Raw genomic sequence first — 26,174 nt, 5'->3', positions numbered from 1 at the left:
TAGAAGACAGACTCCCAGGTTGAGTGAGTAAACTCACAAATGCATGAGTATTCATTGTCCCACAAGGGCAGAGGTTTTGAGAAATGGTCCAGCCTGGTGTGTGACACACAATAGTAAGGGATAAATCACATGTGAACAAGTGCCACTGCTTACATGATACTGTGCCCATACTGTCCTTGGCGTTGAAGAGACGTGCTTCCACTTAGAAAGATAATAAGTGCTAACAGGAAGGAATTAACTTAAAATAACAATGAGCATTGGGAGTGGGACTTTTATATCTCAGTCAGAGCTGGATTTGTGTTGGGGGCACAACCATGCCACTGTATGCATGTGGCGGTCAGAAGACAACCTGGGGTACCAGGCCTAACCTTCCACCTGGTCTGAGACAGGGTCTCTTTTGGAGTTTGCTGCTGTGTGCTCCAGGGAAGGTGACCTGACCTTCCAGGAATGATTCTTGCTCTACCTTCTGTCTCAACATAGGAGCAGCACTGGGATCATGGGCATGTGCTTCCATGCCCAGCTTTATGTGGGTTCTGAGGACTCGAACTCAGGACCTCATGCATGGGTGGCAAGTGCTTTGCCCACTGAACCCCAGCCTCCTGCTTTCTAATCATGTGACTTTTTTAGGAAACTCACCTCTCAGCCTCAAGCTCTTCATCTATAAAACAGGATGAGTTGTTAGGATAATGTGAAGTGCTCCACACGCAGAACCTCCCAAGCACACAGCATGATGCAAGTTCCCTCACCCTGGGCATCATTATGACCGATTCAGCAAATCTTTGTGCATTCACGTGTGGTGAGGTCATTGACCACAGTGACTCTAGTCAAGGCCTAGAGTTTTAGTTTCCTACTGTGCAAAAGGGGAGGATTAGGACATAGCTGGGTTCTTTCCAAGTGTGACAGTCTATGCAGTAGGGAGACAGCGAGATCAGAGGGAGTGACTGTGGCGGAGCAAGTTTCCAGGAACTGGTGGCTGAGCCACATCTGGAAAGATAGATAGCACTTGTTTTAGGCAGAGACTAGGATGCAGGGATGCCAGCCAGATGGAAGAAGCTGTGCAAAGCCCCAGAAGTGGAGAAGGCACACGTTGCATTTAAGACAGGGTGGTAGTGGGAAGGTGGCTCCCCAGGAGGGAAGGAAGTTGTGCATTGTAGATCTGTTTCTTGAGAAGGAAGATTTGAGAATCACACTGCTTGAACCAGATGAATGAAAGACAGCAGGAGTTTGTAGTGAGGGACAATGGCTAGGAGGTCATGTCCTCCTGACAGAGCTGATGAAAGCCAGGGCTGGGATTGGCAGGAGGAGTGAATGGTGAATGGTCAAGGGAGAATCTAGAACATGAATGAAACAGCTGGTACCAGAGCCAAGACAGGAGGTAGAGGAGGTTCCCAGAATGCTTCTTGCCACTCAAAAGAAATGCATTCCATCCTTGAGAAAATCAGATGGTGCCCTAGAAAAAGGCATCTGTGATTGACAGCCCAGCAGAGGACTTCTTGACCTCCAGCTGAATGCAGGATTGAGTAGAGGCAGCCAGGGGCCAGGATGGAGGGATTGAAGGATGGGTGACAGTCAGCTCTAATGCTTGGTGTGGGGGTAGACCCATTCACTCCTGCAGTTGTCCTGAAATGGGTGGGGGTGTGCTGGGGGATTGGGGAAAGAACGAACGTGCAGCTTAGAAATCCAGAAAGGAAACGGACCACTCCCCAAGCTTAAGATCAAGGCAGGAAACAGGCTTTCTTTACCAGCTGCCCTGCAGGCACAGAAAACCCTCAGCTACACAGTATACCAAGTGGGCGTGGACGTGGGTGTGTAACCTGGCGTCTGGTAGATGATCTGGTAGGCAGCAGTACCATGGTTATAAACCAAACAACAGTGGAAGGTTTTTGTTTGTTTGTTTATTGAGCAGCCTGGGGCAAGCATGGGATGAGAGTTCAGGTGGAATACTATGCTAACAAGGGTTAATCCACTGATGGCTGGGCTCTACCATTTACCTACTATGTGTTATGAGTGAGCCACTCAGGCTTGTTCAGACTTCAGTGTCTCCATTCTCCATAGCTGGGTCAGCTTATAGACATGCAGTAGATGCTCAATGAAGTGTAGGTATTGAAAACTGTGGGATGTAGCTTGCCTGGTAGAATGCTTGCCAGGCATGTGAGTCCCAGATTTGATCTCAGTACCACAGAAAACCAGACAACAAAATTTAGGAGGATCACAAGTTCAAGGTCATGCTCAGCTACATAGTGGTATTTTAGTCAGGTTTCTATTCCTGTCATAAAACACCATGGCAAAAAGGCAAATTAGAGAGGAAAGGATTTATTCCAGCTCTCAGGTCTCAGGCCATCATCTAAGGAAGTCAGAGCAGGAACCTGGAGGCAGGAACCTGGAGGCAGGAACTGAAGCAGAGGGCATGGAGGAGTCCTGCTTAATGGCTTGTTCCTCATGATTTGCTCAGCTTGCCTTCTTATAATAGCACCCAGGACCACTAGCCCAGGGGTAGCACTGACCACAGTGGTCATGGCCTTCCCACTTCAATCCATGAATCAAGAAAATACTCCTTAGATTTGCCTAAAGGCCAATCTTAGGGAGACATTTTCTCAATTAAGATCCCCTCTTTCCAAGTATTTCTATGTTTATGTCAAATTGACAAAAACCAACTAGCAAAGGTAAGTTCCAGGCCAGCCTGAGCTACATGAGACCCTGTCTCAAAACAAACAAAACTGTAAAGGAGGACATAGATCAGTCAGCTAAAAACACGTGCACGTGCTAGGATTCTCAGAATTCCCCTTTGTCTGCTTCCTGTAAGGTGTGGGCCATTCCAGAAAGTTCAGCCAAGAACTTCCTCCTTGAAAGACCTCTAGATAACTTCACTACTGGCTGGCTTGCACGTCCACAACTGCAGCCCTCTGTCTAGGTTAACTCTGTGCATTCCCAGCGTGTGAGCCAGTGGCCTGCGGGCCGGATCGAGCCCCTTCGTCCCCCGCAGATTCACCAGCGTCAGTCAGAGAGTCTGGTCTCCTTCGAGTGGGAATAGAGCAGCAGTGTTGACGTCCCCTGTGTCTTGTTGGACATGTTGATTCTCAGGCCTTGGGAGAGACCCATTGAATCAGAGTCTGGGGCCCAGCAGTGTGTGTTTTAACAAGATCTTCCGTTGATTCTGAGGCGCGTGACAGTTTGAGAGTCACGAAGTCGGCATTAAGAGGAGATGTAAGTTTGAGTAATGAGTGGTGCAGAGAGGAACTTGACGTGACCGGAACTTTGGGGCCAGTGGCTTTTCAGGGTTCTAAAAAAGACATTTTGCAGAGGCTGAGGAAATGGTTCAGGTGATAAAGTGAGGACCCAAGTTCCATCCCCAGAACCCACATAAAAGCTGGCCTAGTGGTCCATGCCTATTCCCCCAGTCCTGGAGCAGCAAAGATAGATCTCTAGACCCCATTGGCCTCAGCCTGGCTGAATCAGTGAGCCTTGGGTTCTGTAAGAGACCTTGTCTCAAAAAAATAAGGTGGAGGAGCTGGCAAGGTGGCTCAGTGGGTAGAGGCCCTTGCAGTGAAGCTTGGTGGCCTGAGTTTGATCCCAGAAACCCACAGCAGAAGGAGATAGTTGATCCCACAAAGCATCCTCTGGCTTCCACCCCCCAACACACAGTGGGCACACACACATACAGAAAGGGGGGGTGCCGATTGTCTCTAATCCTGAGCCAATCGACATGACTTCTAACTACAGCTGTCAGTGACAAGATTGATTGGGCGCCTCACACAAATGTCTAGAGCTTAGGGTTCGTACATAGGATGGAAGGTCAAGGTGCTAGGCAACTAATGAGCGGGATGTTTTTGCATTTAAGCTTTCACAGTGGAATGTTCTCCAAACTGTTTCCCTCTTTTGAACAGGAAAAGCTAAGAATCAGACAGTCTCACCTCTCTGCTCTTCTGCCTCTTTCGAAAGAGTTTTACAATTCCAGAGCAGAGTCGGGGCCCTTAGAAGCACTCCACTTGTCTGATTTTCCATAGCTTTGTCCTGGGAAATGCAGTTTGGGGGTGGGGTTGGGAGGCTGTTTAAAGAGCCGCCACCCAGGCCAGAACTCAGAGTCCAAGGCCAGGCAGATCCTCTGTCACAAACAGGAGTAGCACATGGGTCATGTAGCCACTGCTGCTTCTGGATTATTTACTGGGACCAATTCCCGAAATCCGTGTCCATAGTTCTGCTTCAGGCAACACTTTTTACTTTATTTAAGCCCCTCCCTCATTCACGACCCGCATCTCTTTGTGTCTAACTCATCTCCTTTCTCTCATCAGCATGGGTGAGGTCAGCATCCTGCCATGTCCAGATTTTATGGGCTGCGTTTTACAAAGCTGCTCCTCTTGAACAGGGAGGGCTAACTTATATTTCTTTCCCTAAAATATCACTTGAGCCTGAGAAATGAAGGCTGGGTGCTAAACTTGGCGTGAACTTGGAAAGTCTGAATGAACCTGACACAAAGCCCAGATGTTACCCATTGTCCAAGAATAGACTTGAGTTCTGTGTGCTGGAGCGCTCCTCCGCACTCACCTGAAATTCTCTCCCCATGAGGAGCCGCAGAACGTGCAGTTGCAGGAACAGCTTGAACCTCACCTCCTGCCTCCATCCTGTCCTCAGCCCGGTGGCCCCTTTCTCACTGATCAAATGGGAAGCTGCTGGGAATCTAAAGCCCCACACATCAGGCACACCATGCTTTCCTAAAAATAGTTGTTTTACTTCTCACTTGTGTGAAATTCCTAGAAAGACGGCAATGAGTTGTGTATCTTGTGTTCAGAGTGAACAGAGACAAGATGGGTCTGCTACCCATGGCCCTAATAAAGAAGGAGTCCATTTCTGAGACTGGAGCTTAAGGTTATCTTTTACAACCTTTAAAAGTTAATTTTTATTTTTGTTTAAACCTGTGCATATCTTAGAGTAAATTAGCTCTGAAATTCTGACCCTTCTCCAATACTTACCATTTATCTATCTATCATCTATCTATCTATCTGTCTGTCTATCTATCTATCCATCCATCCATCCATTCATTCATTCATTTATATGCAGAGTAATAGTCTTTCTATGAAAGCTGGCCTCAAACTCATGATCCTCCTGCCTCAGCTTGAGTGACAGGATTGCAGGTGTGTTGCATGTGCATACCTGTCTGGTGGGACTTCATCCATCCCAGTCTTCAGCATTCTCTACTTTCTCTTGACTTAGATCTTCTGTCTCCTGGGTACCACATCTCCCACACTCTTGGGTTTAGTCTTTTATTGTGAGAGAATGCATCGTCCATTGAGAGTCCATAAGAGGCACACTACATTTGGAAATGCTTTGTTTTCCTTAGGGATGGACAATGTGGCTGGGTATGGAACTCTAATTTTGAAGTTATTTTCTTCAAAAATTGTAATGTATGTTGGATTATCACCCAGATTTTAAACTGCTGCTGAGAACCCTGATGGTGTTTTAATGGTGTGCCTCTTCCATCTTGGAGGCTGTGGTTGTCTTTGTCCTGAGCATCCTGAGATTTCGCAATGATGTGGCCCTAGTGTGTATTCCTGTCCATGAGAGATGCTTCTCTCTGGGTCTCATGTACCCTTAGAAGTCATGTGGAGTGGGACAAGAATGCAGGGCCCTGAGCGTTCTAAAACAAGATCATTTCTCAAAGTTGTGTTTGCCCTGGCCAGCTTTGAGGTAGGAGATAGGTCTCCTTCAGGATGAAGAGCCGACTATCCATCACTCCCAGGAGAAGCAGTGGGTCTGTTTCGTTCTCCAGCTGCATAACCACTGCATGCCCGGTGTCCCAGGAACCTCTACTCACTGTACACGTGGGACTTGAGACCAAGGAAGACTGAACAAACCTGCTACTCTTCCATCCCTTGCATCCTTGCTCTCCAACGTGAGAGTCTCCTGTATCCTGTTTGTACTCATCATAGCTAACTTACCCATTGTTATTAAGTAAAAACCAGATCCCACTTCTGACACATTTCCCCATGAACCTAGGAGAGTTTTCCTGAGCTGTTTATTTGATGATTTCTTGTAAATCTGAGAAGATAACTGTTTCTGCACCACCTGCATTTTTAAAATTTGCATCTTATGAACTCACCAATTCAGTGGCTTTTGGTGTATTCCGATTATATATGTATAATATCTCCATTATAGAAACTGCAGAAAATTCCCATCGTCTGAAGGAAAAGTCCATCCCTATCAGCAGTACCTGCATGACTCCTCCTCTCTTTAGCCCCCAGCAATCTCCAATCTCCTTTGCCTCTGTAGAACATTTCATAGAAATGGGATTATCCATTATGCGGCTTTATAGGACTGGCTTCATTCACTTAGCGTAAGGTCTTCAAGACTCATCCATGTCACAGGATATTTGAGTTCCTCCTGCCTTTGAACTGGTACATGATGCTCCATTGTATGGGCATAGCATATTTTCCTTGTCAATTATAGCTGGGTGACCTTTGGATTGTTTCAACATTTGACTTTGATGAATAATGTTCCTATTATAATCTGAATGTCCACCCCAAAATTTCATGTTAGAATCTAACATTCAATGTGATGCTACTGAGAGATGAAACCCTTCAAAAGTGCTGTTGTTTTGATGTAGTTTGTCACAGATAAAGCTCACACTGAGGTGTGTCAGTGTAGTAGTGTGGGAGGTGGTGCTCACACTGAGGTGTGTCAGTGTAGTGGTGTGGGAGGCGGTGCTCACACTGAGGTGTGTCAGTGTAGTGGTGTGGGAGGCGGTACCTTAAGATGAATGTCTTTCTTGTGAGACAGGATTAGTTCTTGCGGGAATGGATTTGTTCTCTGGAGAGTGATTTCTTCTGGTCTCCATTCTGTTGCTATGATAAACAACACTGGCAAAAAAGTGACACAGGGGAGGAGAAGGTTCTCTGGCTTATAATTCCAGGTTACAGCCCAGCGCTGAGGGAAAGCTGAGTGGGAATTTAAGCAGCTGGTCCCATCCCACCGGCAGTCAAGAGCAGAGAGAGAATAAATACGTGCTTGCTATGGGCTCAGCTAGCTTTCTCTACCTTACATAGTTTAGAGCTCAGCTCATGACATGGTGCTGTCCATATTTAGGGTGGGTCTTTCTATCTCAATTATAATCAAGACAAACCCCACACATGTCTTCACAGGCCAACCTGGTCTAGAGTCCTCAGTAAGATTCTCTTCCCCATGCTTCTCGTTGTATCAAGTTGATAGTGGGAACTAACCTGCTCGGGGTGTTCTAAGGCCGTGTGTAGTGGTGCACACTGCTTCTCCATTCGACTCTATCCCATTTCCCTTCATGTATTTTGGGGTTCAGTATGATGTCTTCCTGATGAATTAACCGTTTGACACTGTGAAATGTGACTAGTAACAGTTTTCAAGTCCATTTTGTCCAGAATTAAGATAGGCATTAAGATAGTGTGCCGGTGCACACCTTTGATCCCAGCGCTTGGGAGGCAGAGGCAGGTGGATCTCTGAGTTTGAGGCCAGCCCGGTCTACAGAGTGAGTTCCAAAACAGCCAGAGCTATGCAGAGAAACCCTGTCTCAACAACCCCTTCTCCCCAAAAAGATAGCTAGCTGTTCTAGATGTCTTTGCCAACTTGAATTGTGCTGTGTGCAGGTTGATTTTTCAGAGCATTAGACAGCCCTTCTGGAAAGTGTAGCCGCCACTCCTCATCCCCACACAGTGTGATGTCTGCAAGTCCCCACTGACCCCGTCTTCCAACGCTTCCCCTGGAGATTCTGAACTGCTAAGCTTCAAGTCCCAGTTAAGACCAGCTTTCTTGGGAATTTCGGTTTCCTGGATTTCGAAACTGCAACTGTTAACTCTTTTCTGTTGTTTGTATTTTTGGAGTTTTGTATATAATATACAATTATTGGGGCTGGGGATTTAGCTCAGTGGTAGAGTGCTTGCCTAGCAAGCACAAGGCCCTAGGTTCGGTCCTCAGCTCCGGAAAAAAAAAAAAAAAAATATATATATATATATATATATATATATATACAATTATTTATTATGTGTTTATCTGTGGTATGTTTGTGTAATATTTATGTGCATAGAGGCCAGAGGTTGACACTGGATGTCTTGCCCCTTTGCTGTTTTTTGTTTTCCAGACAGGATCTCTCACTGAACAGAGTGTAATGATTGGTTTGACTAGCTGGCCGGGGAGCTCTGGCAGGCTGGCTGTTTCCTCCTCAGCACTAGAGTTATAGACTCCCATGTTTGATGTGAGTGCTGGGGCCCCAAGCTCGGGTTCTCATGCTTTTATAGCAAGTATTCAATGAGCTGAGCATCTCCCCACCTCTGGGTTTATTATTTTAAAAACAAACAAACAAACAAACAAAAGTATTGTGCCAATAGATCTTTCCAAGGAAACAGAGTTCAGTGAGTAATTTAAGTCTTTCAGATGTATTAGTAGGTCAATTTTTTAGCTATTGGCTGCTCTTTTCTAAGTAATCTAGGTTTTCTTATATGTTTGTGAGCATTTTTATCCTGGCCAGAGGACTTTTTAATACCAAGGAATCTAATTCCTGGTAATATCCTAAATGTAGCTAAAAAGAAGGCTTGTATTTGGGGTATGTATATTATCTTGCAGTCTTCTCCTTTGTGGTGATGGGATGGAGCCAGGACCTCCTTTGTGGCAGGCAGGTCCTCTACCACTCAGCCTCCTACCCACCCAGGATTGTTTTTTAATTTTAGCTGTGGGATCTGGACCCCATTGGCCCAAGTCAGAATGCTCATCACTTCCCAGATGTGTCCCCAGAGTGACAGTTCTTGAGAGCAGTGGCTCCAAAGCTTGACTGTGGACAGGGCTTCACCCCCAGGGTTTCAGCCTCAGGAGGCCCGGGAACCACCTGAAGAGTTTACATTTCAGCAAGTTCCCCAGTGATGCCCAGTGCAAGGGACCACCACAAACACACCCGGGACCACCACAAACAAACCCGGGACCACTAGTGTTGTGGGTAAAGGGTCAAGGGATCTCCATGGGAACCAGGGGAGCATTGGGAAGCAGAGGAGAACAGAGTGGGGAGGAACAGGCAGGAGGGACGTGGGAAAGAAATGTGTGCTCAGTGACACTTAGACCACAGCTGCCCCGATGACTACTTTTTGATTCCACCTCCCCTGCACTGAGAAACCATGGCGAATCTGCTCAGAGAGAGACCTCCTCGTATCAGAACTGCAATTTTTTTGTTTTTTTTAGTAGTGCTGGGATTGAATGTTGGGATCTCCATGTGTTAAACATGTGCTCGACCACTGAGCTCCACAGTCCTAGAATTATACTTCTTCCATTCCAGAGAGAGCCATAGGAATAACATGGACTCTTGTTTCCCAGCCTTTCTTCTGAGCCCTTTATGGATATCTTGTTGAGAACCTCAAAGGCGGCGGGGGGGGGGGGGGGGTGCCGGAGGAGGTGGGGAGAGGATGCATATATGTATATGCAGGGTCCAGAAGAGCCTGGATGAAATCTGCACAGAAGCTCCAGGATGCTCTCTAAGGCAACAGGACATTGGTCATATTGTCAGGAGGTTCACAGGAGCTCGGGCTTCAGTTATATCTTGGGTACAGATCTGAGAAGAAGGGATCACCATGTAAGCATCGGGAGCAGGGTTCTAGCCCAGTGACAGGTTGGAGCTGTAGGTAGAACGAATGAATCTGAGCCTGAGACCATTCTTCTGGGTTGTTTCCATTTGGTGATTCTGTTGAAACTATCTCATGCTTAACCTTCCTTTTTTTCTCCTTCTCTTTCTCCTTCTCTGTCTTAGTTAGGGTTTCTATTCCTATGATGAAACACCATGGCCAAAGCAAGTTGGGGAGGAAAGGATTATTTGGCTCACACTTCCACAGCACTGTTCATCACTGAAGGAAGTCAGGACAGGAACTCAAACAGGGCAGGATCCTGAAGGCAGGAGCTGATGCAGAGGCCATGGAGGGGTGCTGCTTACTGGCTTGCTTCCCATGATCTGCTCAGCCTGCTTTTCCTTCCTTCCTTCTTTCTTTCCTTCCTTCCTTCTTTCTTTCCTTTCCTCCTTCCTTCCTTCCTTCCTTCTTTTTAAAGATTTATTGATTTTTCTAACTTTCTTTTTATTTCTTCTTTGTGTCTTTCACATCATGCCTCCCGATCCTATCTATCTCCCCCCTCCAAATAAGTAAAATTTAAGAGGAAAAAAAGAAAGAAAGAGAAAAAGGAAAAAGGGGAAAATCTCATCATGGAAGCTGCAGTGTGACACAGTGAATCACGCAGTAAACCCCTTTATCCATATATTTTTACACACAAGTGTTTATCACAAAGAATCATTGGTCTGGTTTGCGGCTCCTGGTTTCTGCTGTACCATCAACGCTGGGCCCTCACTAGAACTCTTCTTGGACATCCCTTTGCTGCCCTGTGTCATCAAGATTCTGTGGTCCTGGTTCTGTAGGATTGACACCCCACTCCACCCCCTTACTTCCCCCATCCCCCCCCCACCCTGCTTCAGCAGATAGCACATGGGGTGGATATTGGGGTGGGCCAACACATAACCCTGGTTCTAGGCCTGGGTAGTTGCAGGGTTGGTCAGCCTGCCGGCTCTCCCCTGTCTTCACCACCAGGATTAGCTCTCCAGCATTGCCCTGGCTAATTCACCCCTTGCAGCAAGGAGCAAGGGGCGGGGCCAGTTCTCTGGCTTTCCTGTCCTCAGAGTTGATTCTCCCTACACCTACACCTTCAGGGCCAGCTCTGTTATGTTGCCCAGGAGAGGTGTAGGGGCCACTCTCTAGAGTGTTGCAGCTGATGAGGGACAGACAGGGACAGCTCTCCTACCTGCCTTAGGCATTGATGGGTGAGAGGAGAGGGCATCTCTCCCCCACCCATGCCACCACATGACAGATGAGTAATGGGGAAGGCTCTATCATGCTCCCAACTTTGGGCTGGCTCACCCATACCTCCACCAACATGGTTGGCTCTACTATGCTGCCCAGGTTGAGGTGCAGGGCCTGTTCTCCTGAGCGTTGCAGCTGGTGGGAGGCAAAGCCAGCTCTCCTGCTCTTATGACCTCAGGGCCAGCTCTCCGACTTGCCTCAGGCATTGATGGTGGTGAGAGTAGCTGAAGAAGCCTCCAGTTGAGATGCCCTTCTTTCAGATAATTCTAGCTTGTATCAAGTTGGCATAAAACTAGCCAGGACATTCTCTAAGCAACTTTTTATATTGTGGTTGCAAATATCAAGAAATAAAATTGTGGCTGATGTGGTGGTGCACACCTTTAATTCCAGCACTCAGGAGGCAGAGGCAGGCAGATCTCTGAGTTCGAGGCCTGCCTGGTCTACCAAGCAAGTTCCAGGACAGCCAAGGCTACACAGAGAAACCCTGTCTCAGAAAAAAAAAATGCAGTGCACCTGGACAGTCCTGGCTAGCTCATCACAGAGTGAGGCTGGAGAAATGGCTCAATGGTTAAGAGTGCATGCTGTTCGTACAGAGGACCTGAGTTTGGCGCCCAGCACATGTGAGGGGGCTCACAACTGCCTGTAACTCCAGCTCCAAGGGATCCAACATCCTCTCTGGCCACTGTGGTCACTGCACTCAGGTGTAGTGTCCAGGCCTTGCTCTGGCTTACATTCCCTTACCTCTACCCACCTACCCCCCTTTTTTTCACTATTGGATCTAGAACCCAGTGCCTCACACCTGCCAGCTGTCTCCTTAGCCTCTAGATTTCTTGAAGCAATAAAACAATTTGGTTTGGGGGAAATTCCCAAAGATGTGTCCATCTTGGTATTCAGTATTCTGTGTGGTTAGTTTTTCAAGATCACCCATTCTGTTCTCATGTGGCCAAGCAGGAAAGTAATCTGTGGGCTTGTAAGCTACTTCCGGTGCCCACAAAGGATCCGCCCTTCCCTGAACCCTGTGGTCCCTGAGCCTCCCTGGCTTTCCCTGTTAGTGGGCTCTAGCGGCTGTAGAACAAAGGGAAGTTCTTTGCTGTGACAGGCAGGGAGCCACTCTAGGGAAAATATGATGTATTGTGTTGTGTAGGAAAAAGCCAGTATTACCAGATCCAGTAATCTGGTTTTTAGACAGAGGCAGGACCCCGAACGTGCTGTCTGTGAACTAAGCATGGAATTTATATTGTCTTCAGAAACAGGTTTTAAAATCAGTGTGTGCTTGACTTGTCTGTTTTTTTTAGATATGAAATATATTTTGCCTAAGCATATTTTTTCTTTTGGAAACAACTGGATTTGTTTCTCATTCCATAGTTAGCATGCAGTGAGCACCTATTGTGTACCAGGTCCTGTGTAAAGTGACAAACAGAGAGTCTGAGGTAGGGAAATACAGTTGGCAGGTGACAGATGAGAAGAAAACAGTGTTTGTCGCTTTCCTTGTGGCTGTCTCAAAAATATGTCATCAAAGCAACTTAGGCAGGGACAATTTTGTCCTTGCCCATTGCTTGGCGGTGCAGTTGGCCATTGTGAGAAGCAGCTGGTGACATGGAGTCCCCTGTCAGGAAGCAGAGAGAGAGGAAGGCTGGTACCCAGCTCACTTTCTCCTTTTGTTTATATCCAGTCCAGGGCCTCAGCCCATGAGATGATGCCACCCACGTCAAGGCTAGGTCTTCCCCCCTCGGTTATGACACCCTGGAAAGGCATGGGCCTGCATGCACACTCATGAACATAAACAAACAAACAAATTTTGAGAGCATAAAAAGTGATACAACCAGGTAGGTCTCTTTGTTTGTTTATGAAGACAGGATTTCGTGTGGCCCAAGCAGTCTTCGAACTCACTGCGTGTCCTGGTTTGCCTCCTCTTGCTGTAATAAAGACCGTGATCAAAAGCAACTGGAGGAGGAAGTGGGCTTTGTTTTATCTTCTGTCTCACACTCCATGTTGCAGGCAAGTTAGGACAGGAACTTGAGGCAGGAACTGAAGCAGAGACTGTAGAGAAGCACTGCTTGCTGGCTTGCTCTCCAGGATCACGTCAGCTACCTTTCTTAGACCTCCAGGACCACCTGCTCAGGGTGGCACTGCCATGGTGTGCTGGCTTCTCCCTCCCCAATCGTCAATCAGAAAATAAAAGGCCCCGCTGACTTCCCTATAGGCCAGTCTGGTGAAGGCATTTTCTCAATTGAGGCTCCCTCCTCCCAGATGACCCTAGCCAGCATGCTGTGTAATCATGGAGGTGACCTTGAATTTCTACCTTCGGAGTGGTGAGGTTACAGGCATGTACCACTATGTCCTACTTATGCCATGCTGGGGATCAAACCCAGGGTCTCATGCTTGCTCGGCAAGAATTCTACCAAATGATCATATCCCTAAGTCACATCCCCAGTCCCCCTTATAGCTTTTAAGTTCTAAGAGAGAGCATAGCAAAGTGTGAAAATTACATGCTCACCACATTTGCCAATTCATAGACTATAACTACAAATCTAAAAAAGCATGGTGGTGTGTCAAAGCAGAATCATTATTTACAATGATTTAGAAATTATTTACAATTATTTAGAAAGTCCTTTACAGTGTTCTGTCAGCGTTGAATCTCTGTCATACACCGGTAGATGAAGGGACATGCCTGCCCCAGACTGTCAAATGCGGGAGGTCTGACGGTGTTCTTACAACTCTCAGAAGGACGGGAGAAAAGACAGAAAGTAAATTAGCGGCTGCCGGGCTCAGAAGGAGGAACTGAAGAGGCAGCTAACAGGCGTGAGGCTCCTTTTGGGGGAAATGAAAATGCTTTGAAATTTGATTATGGCAATTGGTTGTACAACCTTGACTATACTAACCCCACTCTGGTCAAAACCGTTAATTTTATGTTAGGTGAAGTTTATCTCCATAAAATATACAGGTGGAAGGGTGCGGATTGATTCTCCAGAGCTGAGGTCACTCATACCTCGTCTTTGTTCTTTATTATTTTTTGATAGTAAAAGGCAATCGCAAGTGTGAGTTGAACTGCCAAGCAACCGGCTACCGCTTCTACGTACGACAAGCTGAGAAGGTCATCGATGGCACCCCCTGTGACCAGAATGGCACAGCCATCTGTGTGTCGGGACAGTGCAAGGTGAGTGCCCTTGGACTTGGGAGTCTGTGCTGTGGATGCTTAACCTGTGACTGATGGTTTTCCAGGGCCGAGATGGGCGGGCTTGCCAGCTCAGTGTTTTTGATCTTTGAGAGTAATGCTGGGATATGCCAGCTTTTCAATCATTAAGTGACTTATTTTCACACTGCGTGCTTCCTAGGGGCCTTGACACTTGACACTTGACAGTCCTTCCTGGTGAGGTCTGTTGCTCCTTCCCCACCCGTGAAGTAGGGGTTGTGGGAAGGGCGTAGCTGTCTCAGTTGGAAACAGATGGTGCCAGTGTGCGTGTAGCATTTTAAGAGAATGGTGTCTTTTAGCCTGCCTTTCCCACATGAGGCAAGCTTCCAGAGGAACGTTGTTGAGTGCCTTGTAGAGCAGAAGATGGTCTTTTAACAAGAAGTTTCCCACCTCTTCAGGCTTCTGAAATCTACAAACTCCCCACCTCACATTCAGTGGGGTGTTCCATGGTGACAGAAAGTGCCATTTAATTAAAAAGATGCATCTGAAATAAGAGAGCACAGGCTTCATAGCCACGTGTGTCTCTACCTGGCCCTCTGCCCTCCTTTCATCTATAAACGTGTCTCTGGAGCTAAGGCCTAATTGGTGCCCATGCAAAAGAGGCCGAAATCCTATCTCAGTTAGTGCACCGTGGTCAGCAGGATTGGCTAAGAAGCCCTTTGGCTAGAATGTTCTTGAATGTAACTTCCTGTGTGTTTAATATCAGAGCTAATAAAGTATGACTTATATATCTCTATGTACAACCTCCTTCCTCATCACCTTCCAAAACCAAAACCAAAACCACAGTCCTTGTGTGTATGTGTTCGTGTGTGTGAATGCAGGTGCATGCCCCTTCCACCGCACGTGTGTGGAGCTCAGAGGAAAACTCGGGTGTCAGTCTTTACCTTCTACCTTGTTTAGAGGCATCTGCTGGTCTTCCAGCCCTGCTGGTCCATGCTTCCTGGGATTCTCCTGTCTCCACCTCCCATCTCACCGTAGGAGCACTGTGAACTTCCACATCTGGCTCTGTGTGGATGCGGAGAATCCACAGGCAGACCTCCCTGCTTGCACAGCAGATGCTTTACCCACTGAGCCATCCTTCCAGTGCCCTACCCCCAATGGCTTAGAAAGTTCTTTTTTAAAAGTGAAACCCTTGCTGGTATGAATTAGCTTTTCTGTAGAGTTTAGCCTCAGCATCCCATTGTCACAAAGATTCCCGCATTCTCACTTTCCAGAGTTATATTACGACGTTAATCTGCAGAGAAGATGCATCCATCAGTGCCATTTTGATGAGAAAGTTTCAAGTAAAATGTAAAAGAATTTTCTAAATGAGGTTGGTCATCTCAGATGGAGAATGAAAGAAGTAGAGAAAGATGGAGGCTCTCCTTGATATCTGATGTGAATGAAATGTTTTTGGAGGAGCCAAACCTATAACAGGTCTTTCTTTGGACTGCCAGCTCCCAAATAATGACACAGAGACTTTCCATTAATTATGAAAGCTTGGCCTTAGCTCAGGCTTGTTCCCAACTCGCTCTTAAAACTTAAATGTACCCGTTTATTTTAATCTACATCTGCCATGTGGCTCGTTGCCTCTCCTCAGTACCATATGTCTGATTTCCTCTACGGCTGGCTGGCAAATCTCTCAAACCTCAGATTCTTTCCCAGAGTTCCTTTCTCTCCCCGGAAGTCCCGCCTATCCTCTCCTGCCTAACTATTGGTCGTTCAGCCCTTTATTAAACCAATCAGAAGGTGCCTTAGGCAGATGAAGTTAAACAGACACATCTTCAGTGTACAAAAAGATTATCCCAACACAAACAGCCCAGGAATAGGAGCTATACAAAGAACGGCTATTTCAATATCCAACAGGGCAAGCGTTGGTGTTGCTGTAAGCCAGCCAAGAGCCCTCTGAGGCTTGCCATGTGCTGAGCCCTGTGCTGTGCTCTTTATTTTTAGTGTGTGTGTGTGTGTGTGTGTGTGTGTGTGTGTGTGTGTGTGTGTGTTATGTGATCATACATATTTTATCTTCAGTGCTTAATTTTTAAAAATTATTCAATAAATTTTCTTAAATATATGAGTGAATAAGCAAACTGAGAAGTTGTTGGTAAACCTCTCCTGAAAAGAACCAAGAATATGATTAATAGAGGATTATAACTGTGCAGTCCTTGCTCTGTTCTCAGGGCCTCCTAAAATCTGAATGATGTGAGTGGACCTGGCCCCAGGCTGATCCAGCTGGCTAGGAAGGTGCCTCCTCCCTCCCTCCCTGCTCCTGTGGTATGCACCCCTCCTAAAGCTTCCTCCACCATCTAAGAGGGTGGCCTACCTGCGAGAGGAAAAACTGTGTTTGGTCAAGAGTACAAGAGTAGCTGTGCTTCCCCTGCTAGAAGCCTCAGACAAGCTGGAAAAGTCCATGTGTGAAGTGGTGTAGGGTAGCCAAGCTTCCAGGGCTCCAGCAAATGAGGCATTGCCTGTGGCCATGTGCCCTAAAAAATGTTAAAGCTGAAACTGAGCATAAACCTGATGAATTGCCCTAGTTATATATTTCTTTTCTATTAGGTATTCTTTCTCTCATTTTTAGCCTCTTGGACAACGCCCTCACATATTGAGTCTGTCTTGATTTCTTGATTAATACATGCTTGATTTTCCTTATGCACACATACACACATGCACACACGCACATTACAGGGATCTCTTGGGTCTTGTCTTCTTGAAGGGAAGAATTCGGTTTAGAGTCATGGACAGTGAGAGCAGAAGGTCCCTGAGCGAAGCAAACACTCCAAAGAGACTCCGGGAAACAACCCAGTGAGTTCTGTGCCATGAATGCTAAAGAAATTTTCATGAATATTTATGTGACAGGTTGCGTACTCATGGCATAAGGTGGCCCTTTGCCTTCCCAAATCATCATGGACAGGATATCCCCTTTAGGGGTTTTCCTCTCATGAGCTTATGGGAAGCACACCAAGAGTGGGCAAAGTGTAATAATAGTGTGGGGGAGTGTAATGATAGTGCAAATGATACTAAATTGAAGTCCAAGTCTTTTGAAGGTAGAGACCCTTCCGGGGTACACGTGTATGGGAAATGCTCAGATGGCTTAGACACTGATATGACAGGAGCGCTGAGCCTGCAGCTTAAATGATTTCTAACCACAGAGGGCCATTTTGACCGGGAGGCCCAGTTCCCTCGGTCTTCTGAGACACAGCTGCTGTCTTCTTCACTTACCTCCTTTCTCTTTGCCTACCGGGTATCACACAGAATTCTTGGTTATCCTCGGTACTACACATCATTACCCATTCAGCAGCTAGCAGGTCCCTGCCACACACTGGGGTTAGACGCTGGCACTGAAACAATGGAAAAGACTAGCACGTTTCCTACCGCCCTAAGCTTGAAGCCTAGCAGAAATAGTAATAAAAAGCCGGTAGAGTGGCAAAAGAATTACCAAGTTGGATGAGTTCTTGGCAGTTACCAGGGTCCTGAAAACATGAAGAATTGTGGAAAGCCTCATTTAGTGGAGTGTCACAGGGAAGTGTCTGAGGAGCACAGGGTCCAGGTGACAGATGGAGGCAGTACCGTTGACCTCCAGCTGCCCGAATGGAGAGACCCGGCTCAAATGAGGTGCTCAGGGGCTGGCAGATGTTGAGGTGCCTGGTTTGTGCTCGCTCCTGCTCTCTGCCCATGGTTAATCTGGTCTCTTCATGGGGCTATCCTTAGCTAAGGAGGCCCTTACATATTCCTGAACATGTGCTGGCTTTAGCAGTGGAAACCTCCGCTAAGTCATTGCCTAGGTCTCGACAGACTCCCTTGGAAACAGGATGATATAATGAGTCAGGAATAGACTATGAGGTCATCCTGGATGTCCAAAATGAAAACGAGTCTATGGATAAGATTGGGGACAGGATGTCCAGAGCTTCCCATGTGGTCCTGATGGCGCCTCCTAGGCTAGAGTACATGAGAGAGAGCAAGGTTTGTGGCCCTTTCCCATGGCTTTCTGAAGAGATGGGGATCTTGCAGCGCTCTATCTAAATTGGCAGGTCTGGTACCTGTCACTTAGTACTAGGAAAAGAGGGGAAACCTCCACTGAGCCCCTGCCCCTAAACCAAGCAGAGGCTGGCACTGGGGCTACCATCTGTCTTGGCACTGGGGCTACAATCTATCTTGGTACAGGATCCAAAGGGCTACACAATGCTTATTTGATACTGTCACACCTATAGGTACTGTCCCCAAGGCGCGACATAAAATGTCAGGTTTCAGAGAGCTATGCAGGGTCTGGACAGCCCATGCAGCCTAGTCGGACTAGGAGGCTAATGGGCACTGTGAAAAGCACCATGGCCAAGTGCAGCTGGGGGAGGAAAGGGTTGATTTCAGCTCACAGTTGTAGTCTAGCATGAATGGAAGTCAGAGCAGGAACTCCAGAGAGGAACCTAGAAGCAGAAGCTGAAGCAGAGGCCGTAGAGGACTGCTGCATACTGGCTTGCTCCCCGTGGCTTGCTCCCCATGGCTTGTTCAGTTTGCTTTTTTATGTATGCTAGGACCATCTGCCTAGGGCTGGCACTGCTCATGTTGGACTGCCCCCCCCCCATCGATCATTAATCGAGAAAATGCCCAACAGGCTTGCCCACAGGCCCACGTGATAGAAGTGGTTTCTTGATTGAGGTTGTTCTTCCTAGACGACTCTAGCTTGTGTGAAGGTGGCAAGCCCTAGCCAGCCCAGGTGAAGTACCTCGCTTCCTTTGGGTCCCTGTACATGTTCCTGCAGAAGCAACCATATCATCTATTGGTAACTTGTGGGATCGGACTCTTATGACTATGGGCATAGTATGCTTAGCCCAGTGATGACTGAGGTGGGGCCTGGCTTGGCTGTCTTCGTGAAGGGGACATCTGCCATCTCAACACCAACTTTAGGCATCCCCTATAAATTGCTGTCAAAGTTTGAGTGAGCCAAATTTGATGGGAAACCTCTGGAAAGACAGGCTAGGGTGCTGCACGCCTCGGTAGAGGTCAATGTTAGAAGACAAACATATAGGACACAATTTTTCATTTTGTTTTATCATACATGGTGTTGCCCCAAGCTGGCCATGAACTCACTAAGTAGCTAAGGATGACCTTGAACTCCTGCTCCTCCTGACTCCACCTCTCTAATCCTGGCATTCCAGGAATGAACCCCCAAACTGTCTTGTGTAGTGCTGGAGGGCTAACCTAGGACTTGGTGCTTTTATAACCATATTTTGTGTTTTTGATAGTCAGACTATTTTCTGATTTAAACATCAAAATATTATCCTTCCCCCCCATTTGCATAGTACCCCACCCTGCAAGAGGAAACAGCCACCTTTTGATAGCATCTTTATGTAGACAGGTTTTTATGCATCTACTTGCCAATTGATGTTTTTTTGCTTTTCTTTCAAAAGTCGTTTTATTGCATTTTCCATTTACTGTGTGTTTATATGTCTCTGTGTACGCATGCATGTGCCATAGCTCACACACATGGAAGTCAGAGGACAACTTGCAGGAGTTGGTTCTCTCCTTTCATCAGGTAGGTCCTGGGGATTGAACTTGGATCATAAGACTTGGTGGCAAGCACCTTTACCCACTGAGCCATCTCATCAACTCTTATGTTTTATTATTTTTCCTTCCACTTGATACATACAGCACATACTACCTCATACCTTTTTGTTTTGTTTTGTTTCCTAACCATGTTTTAGGGGATCTTTCCATCCCGGTATCTAAAGCACATCTCCATTTTACACTTGTGTAGTATTGGATGGTATAGCAAACCATGATGAGTCACATGACGTCTTTGGCCATTAGCAGCAATGCCATAAAAAATGCATGTGTATGTGGTGGCTTCATTTACACGTTTACAAGCACCTGATAAACTCTCAGAAGCAACATAAGCGTGTCTACATAGAACGGGTTGGGGAGATAGCTCAGCAGTGAAGAGCACTTGCTCCAGAGTCTGGTACCCAGTGTGTAGATTATAGGACTCATCACTGCCTATAACTCCAGCCACACTTGTGTCACACGTGTGTGCGCACATGTGTGAACACACACACACACAAATAAAATAAATCTTCTTTTAATAAAGGATGTGTATGTGTGGACTTGCAATTTTAATAGCTGGCACATCACAAATTGCCCCCTAGAGTGATTGATGGCAGGGACTCCACTCCTACCACCACCAAGTGAGGCCATTTTTCAGAATCCGATTGGATTTTTGCCAGTCTAATAAGTGAATAATGGTGCCTCTGATCAATTTTGTTTCTGTCTACTTCACTTTGAGTGGGATAGTACATCTTCATACCTTTAAGGACCACTCAGAGCCTGGACTGGGATAAAGTGGGTGAGGTGCCTGGGATACGAAACTTGAGGAGGCATTGGCTGGCTGGCAAGGTCTCCTTAAATGTGTACCCCAGACTCCTGACCTGCCTTCCCTTGGTCCAGCCTACACGAGCCCTCCTGACCCAGGCATCGCTGTTTACATTTCTCTACATGATCTATGCTCTTGCAACCTTTGTGCATTCTTCATTCAGCTATTGCAGTAGGGATTTTTCATATGCCAGACATTTCTACTTTTAAGTTATAAATTGCAAGAATATTTTTAGGGGGTGGGACCAGGTAACCCTTTGACCTGGGCCTTTGCTAATGGGATTTTCTTTCTTTCTTTTTTTTTTTTCATGCAGAAGTTTTAAATTTTGTAAGTGGTGAATTTATCGGGTTTTTTATGATTAAGGATTTTGTGCCATAGGATTTCCACACTGTGAAGTTATAAAGAACTCTCAATCCTGGGTATGGTGGTATGAATTTCTAATTTTAGCACTCAGGAGTCTGAGGCAGGAGGATCAGGAGGCTGAGATCAGCCTGGGATATGTAGTGAGACTCCCTCTGCTGTGTTTCTGATAGTAACGTGTGGTTCTATGCATTTACATTCTTACATTTTATATTGATCCAATTGGGTTAATGGTGCTTCATGTGAGCTTGGTTGTAGGGAAGTACGTAATGAAAAGCAGATATTTGATCTCCCCCCAGACCGCAGCTAGGATCCTGTAATGTTTTAGTGGAATCCTGTGTCTTACTGTGTGTTTCAGTCTTTATAGATAGGTCAGGTCATGTCACACATCAGCTGAGACTTTGGGTGCTTGAGGAAATGACTTTTTTCCAGGGTTGGTACATGAAGTTTTCTAGAACTGGTTGATAGTGACATCTAGTGGTCAATGATGAAATTGCATGTCCTTCAGATCAGCCCAGGAGGAAACTATCATGAATTACTGTTTTTGTTGAGAGATGGCAATAGACTAAATAGAACAAAATGAAATAAATGGAACTAGATTTCTGCGGCTAAGAACTTGGAACACTCAGACTAGAAGAGTGAATTCTCCTTATTTCAGCAAGAGCCTTAAACAGCACCCGGACACCTTATACACACAAATAAACTGCTGCCCAAACTTAATTCTAAATTAGTAAGTTAAGTGTTTAAGATCAGCTTTATGTTAGCACTTCCCCAACAAGATATGAGTATAAATATACTATTCAGGTGCCTGGAGTGGGTCACACGTGCCTCTGAGAATCAATCTGTAAACTTGGGAGGCTGATGCCGCTGCATACAATTTTTAGAAAATTAAAGATTGTTTGCCATGTGAAGGGCCAGAATCAGCATGGCATGGGTAGTAAGTACTGAGTGACTGTGCCAAGGGTGATGGTGGTGGTGATGGTGGCAATAACAGTGAGATCAGGCAAGCGATGGTGTGACAGTGTGTCCAGGTTCATCTGTGTGGGTAGCGGTGACAGTGGTGGCTCGGTATGGATGTTGTCCTGGGTATTGTGACTGGATTCTGGGATCAGAGAGCCTGAGGAACCACTTTATGATATAAGGAGAAATAAAGAATGTGTAAGACGCAGATAAAGGGAGCTGCCTGTGTCTAAGTCTCTAGAGTAGGGAAGGCGACTGTGGGGGAGAGGTAACCCGTCAGGGCAGCGTCTGAGCCTGGCCAGCGTCATTTGCTCCTCGACTTCTCCATTCTCCACCCTCATCAGTCTCTCATGTGTCTCTCAGATGTTTCACACACCTGAGCACTCTGATAAGCAGTGATCAGTTTGAGGACAGGACATTGATCTTAAGAGCTGAAGAACTGTTGATAGAATTGACTAATATTCGGAAACTGTTAATAGAATCACTTAATATGCAGAAAATACAAGGGGGCAGAAACAGGGAGGCTGATGTTAACCCAACCTGGGTCAACTTTTCCTACACTCTTCCTGTAGATTTGAAGTCTTTCAAAGTACAAAGCCAGATGGGAGGAAGTGGAAGGAGGAAGCGGAAGGTTTTCCATTTTCCTTACTGAATTCGAAGTATTTCTTCAGTGGAGGGAGGCTGGACTGGAGCCCTGATGCCTGTCCTGTGTTCCTTCCCTCTTTCTTGTCTGACTTCTCTGGCTTCTCATAGATACTGTTGAGAACGATAAGGTGAATGGAGCTGTCCCTGCTGCCTCAGGGTCTCTTGACCCAGCTTGCCCAGCTGACCAACTGGGGTCTGACCTGTAATAAACAGAAAACACTCCATTCATGTGCAAGAGGACTCCTGGTGTTGCTTGGCCATTGACTGGGTGAGGGAAGGGGCAATGCTGACTTTCGCTAGGAGGAAAACGCCATTCAGTTCTCAAGGAAGAAAACAAACAAACAAAAAACAAGTAGTGTAACGCAAAACCCACTGTTGGGACCCCTGCTGGCAGTTTTCAGAACTGCACCATCCTTTTTTTTTTTCATTTTAAAACGTTTTTTGTTTTTTTTTTTTTTTTTGGTTTTTGGTTTTGTTTTGTTTTTTTTTTTTTTTTTTTTTTGGTTTTTCGAGACAGGGTTTCTCTGTGTAGCTTTGCGCCTTTCCTGGAACTCGCTTTGGAGACCAGGCTGGCCTCGAACTCACAGAGATCCGCCTGGCTCTGCCTCCCGAGTGCTGGGATTAAAGGCGTGCGCCACCACCGCCCGGCTTTTTTTTCATTTTAAAGGCTTACAAGATGTGCTTTTTTAAAAAGTTTTTTTTTTTCTTAAGTATATTCAAAGGCATGTTCTGCCCCATTCACTCTGAAGCATGTGCCGCTTAACTAGCAAACTCTGTGTTGGATTCAAACACAGTAAGAGTTCAAAATTTTTAAAGACATGTAAAAGATGTCTTCTAAGGCTAATTGGTTTGTTTAGAAAAAGAAGAAGGTATGAGGCCAATGTTAGAAGGAAAGATAGGTACTTCCTGTTAGCTTGAAATCTGGCAATCCCATAATCACCCAAGCTCAAGGCTTTCACCTTTAACCAATAAAAAAAAAAAAAAAATACGAAGATGGCCGGGATGCAGCACGCTGGAGAGAATACTTATCCGGCATGCAGGAAGCATTCCCAACACTTCCTAACACTGGGCATAGTAGTGGACACCTGTAAACCCCAGCGCTACAGAGGTGGAGGCAGGAGGATCAGAATTCAAGGTTGTCCTCCAATCAGAGTGATTTCAAGGCCAACCTGGGCTACATGAATGAGACCCTATCTCTAAACGTGGCCGGGTGGGAGGTCATAAAGATACACGAAATGGCCTCTCCTGTGTGGGGTGCCTTTTCTTTCCATAGCAGTGTTAATACACTGTAAATGCATGGTGACTAGCCAGACAGGACAGAGTGGGGACACAGTGAGTGTCCAGGCTGAGTGAGGCGGACTGACAAGCTGGAGATGTTGGTGCAGAGGCGAGGGTGTTTCTGTTAACACTGGACTTACTCCTTTCGTTACCCAGAGGCGAGGGTGTTTCTGTTAACACTGGACTTACTCCTTTCGTTACCCACCAAGCTCCCCAGAAGAAAACGACCTTCCCGTCAGTGATAGTTTATTCTTGTTATTGTTTGTTTGTTTGTTTGTTGTTTGTTTTCTCTGTCTTCAGGAACAACAGCGGTCAGCCAGGCCAGATATAGGAGCATCAACCTAGATTCTCCCTTCCCTCCCTTCCCTCCCGTGGCATGGGATGAGGCGGGCAGGAACGTGCTCCTTAGCCACTGTGCCCCTCCCCCGCCCCCTTTAAGTCTTCATCAGCGCTGTGTAGAGAAGCAGGTGGCTTTCCCAGCCTTCCTGTCTCAGTTATTGCTCTTTCTTATACACACTTGCCAGTGCTGTCTTAGGAAATACGAATCTAACATGTCACTTGCCTGCTGATGAACTTCCAGAAGTTTCTCCATGGTCTCCGGTTCGCCCATGACTGTTCCGGGTCGTTCTGTCCCAGTGAGCTTTCACCATATTCACTGGCCCATTGCTCTTATTTTGTTTTTGTTTTTTTAAACCTGCCACCTTCTTCCACACCCCTCTCACATCTCCCGTGTCGGCTCCTGCTTCCATCTAGAGTGTCTTGATATGTCTGGCTGCAGGTACAGAAAATCCCACCCAAAAGTTTAAACACCAAAGATTCCTTAACTCTTATCAGTCCTGCATCTGGTGGTTCCAGGTTAGAAAATGCAAGTTATGGTATCAGGAGGACAAGAGTCCCGTTTCTACTCGGCTGGCCTTGGAGAGTGGTGAAAACCAAGTACCTTCAGCCAAGAGGAAGAAAACAATACCTAATGGGTTGGCAAACAGTGGTATCTACTGAAGCCTTCCCTTTCTTTTGGTAAATTCCCCAATGCTCAGCTAAGGAGCCCCCTTGACAAGACTTCTCTGACCACCCCATCCTTTACAAGAGCCAGGGTGGCCCTGGAGCTGGTCCCACCAGGCCACCAAGTCTTTGAGACAGAGCTATCTTGAAAAGCACAGTTCCTAGGACACTATCACAAGCCCACACAGCAATATTTGTTGACTAAAAACCCACAACTGGCCAGATTTGAATTGGACCATTAGAAAAGACTTCCTTCCTGTTACAGAAACTCACCTGAGTGTTTTTACCCATGGGGAGTCATTTTGTGTGAGAAAGAAAGGCCATGCTAGAGGAAGAGCACTGAGCCCATGGAGATGCCTTTGCAGTTCATCAGGGGCCCAGGGTCCTTCAAAGGGTCTTCCTCTGCTGTTTACAGTGTGTGACAACGTGATCCGATGAGTACCCGCTGCCTGTTCTACTCCACTGAGCCCATGTCCAGGCAGGAGGAAGGGCTTGGGGTACAAGCCCTGTCCAAGGAATCTGTGTCTTTCCAAGGATCAACACAGCTGTCTTCATCCCTCCTCCCAAGAGACAGGGCCCATGGTTGCATCCCATTAGCCAGACATGGCTTTAGTTTGGTCGGGCCATTACCTACACAGGCCTTGTCAGGTTCTGTTAGGGATAAAGAGAGCTAGATGCTGTATGACTTAGATGGTGTCACTTCCAAGGAGTCTTGTTTTGAAAAAAGATTTATTCTTTTTATCTATGTGTATAAATGCTTACTTGCATGTATGTCTGTGCATCACGTGCATGTCTGGTGCCCACAGGGACCTAAGAGCATCAGATCCCCTAAAACTTGAATTATGGATGGTTGTGAGCCTCCACATGGGTGCTAGGAATTGAACTCAGGACCTCTGAAAGAGCAGACAGTACTCTTAACCACTGAGCCATCTCTCCAGCCCCCCTCCAAAGAGTCTTAAGATGATTTAACTTGGTTATTTCTTCTGCTTGCTTGAAACCAAATAACAGCCATTTAAAGATGTCAAGTAGAAATACTGCACGTGGTCCTTGTAGGAATGGCTTATGTCATGTGATCCACTATTTTACTTTCCTGTCTGTTGCTATGACAAACAGCGTGGCCAAAAGCAAATTAGGGGAATAAAGGATTTATTTGGATTTTGTTTCCAGGTCATAGTCCATCATTGAGGGCAGGAACTTGAAGTAAAAACCATAGCCAAATGCTCACTCCAAGGCTCATGATCAGCTAGCTCTCTCATGTAGCCCAGGACCACCTGCCTAGGGAACAGTGCCACCCCACAGTGGGATTGGCCCCCCTATGTCAATTAACAATCAAGACAGCTCTCCCTGCTTCAGATATGGCCACAAGTCAATCTGATCTGGGAAATTCTTCAATTGAGGCTCCCTTCTCAGATGATTCTAGGCTGTATCAAGCTGACAGTTAAAACTCACTAGGATATCCACTGCTCTAAGAATATAGATGAAACATTGGGAAGACAGAGGTCCAGAGAGATGTCATTTGCCCAAGACAAAAATCAGATGTTTTAGTGACAGACCATTT

General features: G+C 46.4%; 1 protein-coding gene across 1 annotated transcript in view; it reads left to right on the top strand.

Annotated features, from left to right (window-relative positions):
* Positions 1-26,174, top strand: part of Thsd4 (thrombospondin type 1 domain containing 4) — a 584,444-nt gene that overhangs the window by 270,107 nt on the left and 288,163 nt on the right. Inside the window, exon 7 of the mRNA XM_052762797.1 lies at positions 13,862-13,998. Coding sequence (XP_052618757.1) covers positions 13,862-13,998 — 137 coding nt within the window. The remainder of the gene's footprint in view (positions 1-13,861; positions 13,999-26,174) is intronic.

Source organism: Peromyscus californicus, unplaced genomic scaffold (assembly GCF_007827085.1).
Source record: "Peromyscus californicus insignis strain IS unplaced genomic scaffold, ASM782708v3 Scaffold_11__1_contigs__length_118956290, whole genome shotgun sequence".
Lineage (NCBI taxonomy): Eukaryota > Metazoa > Chordata > Mammalia > Rodentia > Cricetidae > Peromyscus > Peromyscus californicus.
This window is presented reverse-complemented; position numbering and strand designations above follow the sequence as displayed.